The sequence below is a fragment of the Octopus bimaculoides genome, chromosome 25 (genome assembly GCF_001194135.2).
Source record: "Octopus bimaculoides isolate UCB-OBI-ISO-001 chromosome 25, ASM119413v2, whole genome shotgun sequence".
Taxonomy (NCBI): domain Eukaryota; kingdom Metazoa; phylum Mollusca; class Cephalopoda; order Octopoda; family Octopodidae; genus Octopus; species Octopus bimaculoides.
Genome location: NC_069005.1, coordinates 15289924 through 15294532, shown reverse-complemented (window position 1 = coordinate 15294532; position 4609 = coordinate 15289924). Strand labels below are relative to the sequence as shown.

The following is a 4609-nucleotide window of genomic DNA, read 5'->3' as shown; positions in this document are numbered from 1 at the left end:
TATGTATGTGTGTGTATATGTTTGTGTGTCTGTGTTTGTCCCCCCACCATCGCTTGACAACCGATGCTGGTGTGTTTGCGTCCCCGTAACTTAGTAGTTCGACAAAAGAGACTGATAGAATAAGTACTAGGCTTCCAAAGAATAAGTCCTGGGGTCGATTTGCTCAACTAAAGGTGGTGCTCCAGCATGGCCACAGTCAAATGACTGAAACAAGTAAAGAGTAAAGAGAGAGAGAAAAATCATGTAAAAGGATTATCTGCGACAAAGAATAGAAACGAGCCTCAAAGGAAATTTGTGTATGTAAAAATTAATAGCACAAACATAATGTTACAATTGGACACAGGCAGCAACATCTCAATGATAAACACAGATACATGGGAAAAAATTGGGAGGCCTAAATTGAAAATTGCGTTTGGTGTTTCAGGAAAAAAATTATATTTTAAGAGCAAATTGATAAGTAACTTTACATTTTGTGAAAAAACCTTAAAAGTGAAAGATTTTGTGTTAAATAATGCAAAAAACTTGTTCAGTACTGACTGGATGTAATCATTTAATTTATGGAACCTCCCCATAAATCTTTTCTATAAAAAGGTGAACGGTTTTTCTCCACTACAACTAAGTTGTCAGACGAATTGAAAAAAAAATTAGGTCTGCGTACCAAAATGAAGACACAGTTTCAAATACAAGAAAACACCAAACTGTTTGCAGTGTTAGAATAGATAAATTTAGAGTGAGAGAGACTAAAAAAAATTGGAGTCATCCAAAAAGTGGAACATTTGAAATGGGCAGCACCAACTGTGTACTTTAAAAAAAAGAATTATAAAATCAGAGTGTGCGCTGATTTTTCCACTGGTTTAAACAAATGTCTGAAAACATGCCACTATCTGATACCTACTCTGGAGGATATTTTTTTTGGAATTTAAACAGTGACAAGATATTTTCTAAATTGGATCTCTCTGACACATACCTACAAATTAGAGTAGATGATGAATGCCCTAAATACTTAAAAATTAACTCACATAAAGGACTGTATAAACAACAGGTTACTATTTGGCTTAAAAGTTGTACCAGCAATTTTTCAACAGACTATGGATGCAATGTGAATGGATTGGGAATTTGCAATTCCATATCTGGATGATATTCTCATAAAAAATGAATCCAGGGATCAACATATACAGCACGTAAAATATGTATTCAAAAAAATTAGGGATTATGGCTTTGAGTGAAGAAAAGTGTCAATTTTTCTTACCAAAAATAACATTTAAGACAAATCATTGACAGAAATGGATGTTGACTAGACTCGCCGAGGGCAGACAATTAGAAATATGACCCCTCTGACTAATATAGTGACCTTACAAGCATTTTTAGGATTGGCAAATTATTACTAAAATTATATTCCAAATATGCATAAGGCGAGAGTTCCACTGAATAATCTGCTAAAAAAGATATGAAATGGAATTGGTCAAAAAATTGCTGAAAGGCATTTGATGAAATATAAAAAAAACACATTAACATCTGATTTGTTGTTAACACACTTCGATCCTACAGTGGAGAGCTTCAGACATTTCTGAGTACAGTAATGCTACATAAATATAAAGATGGTAACATGAAGGCAGTGGTTCATGCTTCACGTTCTCTGATATCAGCAGAGAAAAATTATAGTCAAAGCAAAAAGAAGTGCCAGCAATTATTTTTGCTGAGAAAAAATTTAAGATTTTTACACGGTAGAAGTTTAAGTCTATTGGTAGAAGCTTAAGTCTACAGATGATCACCATCCCTTATTATCGATATTTAGGTCAAAGTAAAGAATCCTTACCCATACTAAGCTAATAGCTTACAACACTAGGGTACAGTATTATTAAACTATAATTTCAAGATGGAGTATATACCATCCAAGAAACTAGGTCATGTGGATTGTCTATCAAGACTGATTTTGAAAAATGCAGAATCATTTAAAGATAGTGTAATTGCCAGTTTGCAAGTAGAAAATGAAATTTAAAATGTTTTGTGTAACGTTATTTGTGAACTGCCAGTGACTTTAAAAGACAAAATGAAAATCAGAAAATGATAAATTCATTATAAAAATGAAAGAAATACTGAAGGCTAAAATTGATGAAAATATGCGCAACACAAATGCAAACCATTTCTCACTGGGTGACAATGTGTTGATGTATGCACAACGAGTTGTAGTGCCAGCAACACTACAAAAGTTATTATTTAAAGGATATAAGGCATATTTGAGTTTGGTGGGATTCAAACTTTGAGCATAAATAGCCAAAATGAAACATCCTGAGTAATTTTGTTTGATACCTTAATGATTTTGCCAGACCTGTGTAATGGGGAGGAGTCATAATTTTATTTCTTATATTGACACAAAAGCCACATATTTCTAGAGAAACAGGGAGGGATAGTTAATTAGATTAACCTTCGTTTATTACAACCCCTGATTAAGCCAACAAAGCAGCCCCTACATCTGGTGTAGGGAACCTTGGTTATCAGGAAAAATTTCACCCACATAAAAATTTCAACAGCAGAATCGATACCGGTGCTGGTGCCATATTAAACTCACTGGTGCTGGTGCCATATAAAATGCACTGGTGCAGGTGCCACATAAAAAGCACCCAGTACACTCTGTAGAGTGGCTGGTATTAGAAGGGGCATCCAATCATAGAAACTATGCCAGAACACAATGGAGTCTGGTGTAGCGCCTGACCTTATCACCTCTAGCCAAACTGTTCAACCATGCCAGTATGGAAAATGGACATTAAATGATGATGCTAACAGTTTGTAAAAACCTACACACACACACATACACACAAAGTTTAAGCTTTAAGACTGAAAGAGTAATTTAATATTAGTGTTTTAGTTTTAATAATGTACTCTTAAATACGTCATCTATGTAAGAAAAAAATGGGATGGGATGGTCAAGGCTGGAGAGCTATAAATCATATATCTGGTTGATCAATGCTGACCTAGAAGCTATTAATTAAAATAAACTATGTCTTTACCTGTTGTTACATTGCCAATAAAAATATTTGTTATTCATGCATGTACCTAGCTTCTTTTAATAGTAGACTGCTATATGGTGAAAATCTTGTTAATTACTATGGTGATAACAATTGGCCTATCTATCTATCTTTCACACACTCTCTCTCTATCTCTCTCTATCTCTCTCTATATCTCTCACTGTATTCTTCTCTCAACAACAACACAAACTGTATTTTCTTTCTTGAAACAAATTTTAACCCTTTAGCATTTAATCCAGCCATATCTCTCCATTTTAAGTTCAAACTGGCCAGATCCTGCCTCTTGCAACTACCCTACAATGTCATTTTGAAAATATACAATCACATCTTTGAAATCTCAACACTACAACATGATGAAGAATTAGTTGAAAACAATATAAATAAATAAACATTACATTTGACAGAGCAATGTGAATGCGAGAGTAAATTCTTTCATACACACACACACACACTCTCTCTCTCTCTATCTATCTATCTATCTCTCTCTCACTGAATGTCTCTCTCAACAACAACAACTTGTCATCATAGTGAAAGTTTTTTTTTTTTTAAGTATGTGTTGCGTTATCTTAAATCCAATGAAATTAAGTGATATATAAAATCTGATTAGAATAAGTCTGAATTAAAAGCAAGACACTATTTTACGCTGCTCCAGTTCGCTCAGTTGTAGAAATGAGTTGTGATGTCACTGGTGCCAAGCTGTATTGGCTTCTGCCTTTCTCTTGGATAAAATCAGTGGCATGGAGAGGGGAGGCTGGTATGCATGGGTGACTGCTGGTCTTCCATAAATAGCCTTGCCTGGACTTGTGCCTCAGAGAGAAACTTTCTAGGTGTAATCCAAATCATCGTTCATAATTGAAAGGGATCCAAGATGAAGCAATTAACCAGAAATTGATGGAACTTACCAAGAAATGTGTTAGGCTCTTCGCTTTCCCATAGCTCATTCCAGATTTCCTTGTAAGCTGCTTGTAGCAGTCTAAGAATTCTCAGTAATTCATTGAGTTCATAGTTTGGTAAATGATTGATCAGCTTCTTTGTAATAATATCCACAATTAAGTACACCTTACCATCCTTACCACGGATAGGGTAAGCTATGTGGTATTGGTTGTAAGAGGTGGCAGTTACAGTCATAGAGCAATCCAAGCAATGAAACAAATAGTTCCTGCAAAGTAAACAAGATGCTGGCCAATATATAAATAAACAAACAGTTCTGTATAGGCACAGCTTATAGGCCTTGAAGATTTTAATCAAACAAATTAAACCAATACTTATTTTTATGCTTTTAAGCTTGGTACACATTCTCTTATTGCTGAACTGCTAAGTTACAGGGGCATAAATACACCAACACCAGTTGTCAAATGGTGATAGGAGACAGACAGACAAACATACACATATACGTGGTATTAGGAAGAGCATCCTGCTGTAGAAACCATGCCAAATCAGACTGGAGTCTGGTGCAGCTCCTCAGCTTGCCAGCTCTGGTTAAACCTACCAACTCATGCCAGTATGGACAATGGACATTAAATGATGATGATGATGATGATATATATATATATATAAATATATATATATATATATAAATATAT

The 4609-nt window shown here is 34.7% G+C and overlaps 1 protein-coding gene across 1 annotated transcript in view; it reads right to left on the bottom strand.

Moving 5' to 3' along the window:
* LOC106877388 (EF-hand calcium-binding domain-containing protein 5) overlaps nucleotides 1-4609 on the bottom strand; it is a 207420-nt gene that overhangs the window by 19464 nt on the left and 183347 nt on the right. The window contains exon 20 of the mRNA XM_052976829.1: nucleotides 3929-4185. Within this exon, the coding sequence (XP_052832789.1) occupies nucleotides 3929-4185 (257 nt within the window). The remainder of the gene's footprint in view (nucleotides 1-3928; nucleotides 4186-4609) is intronic.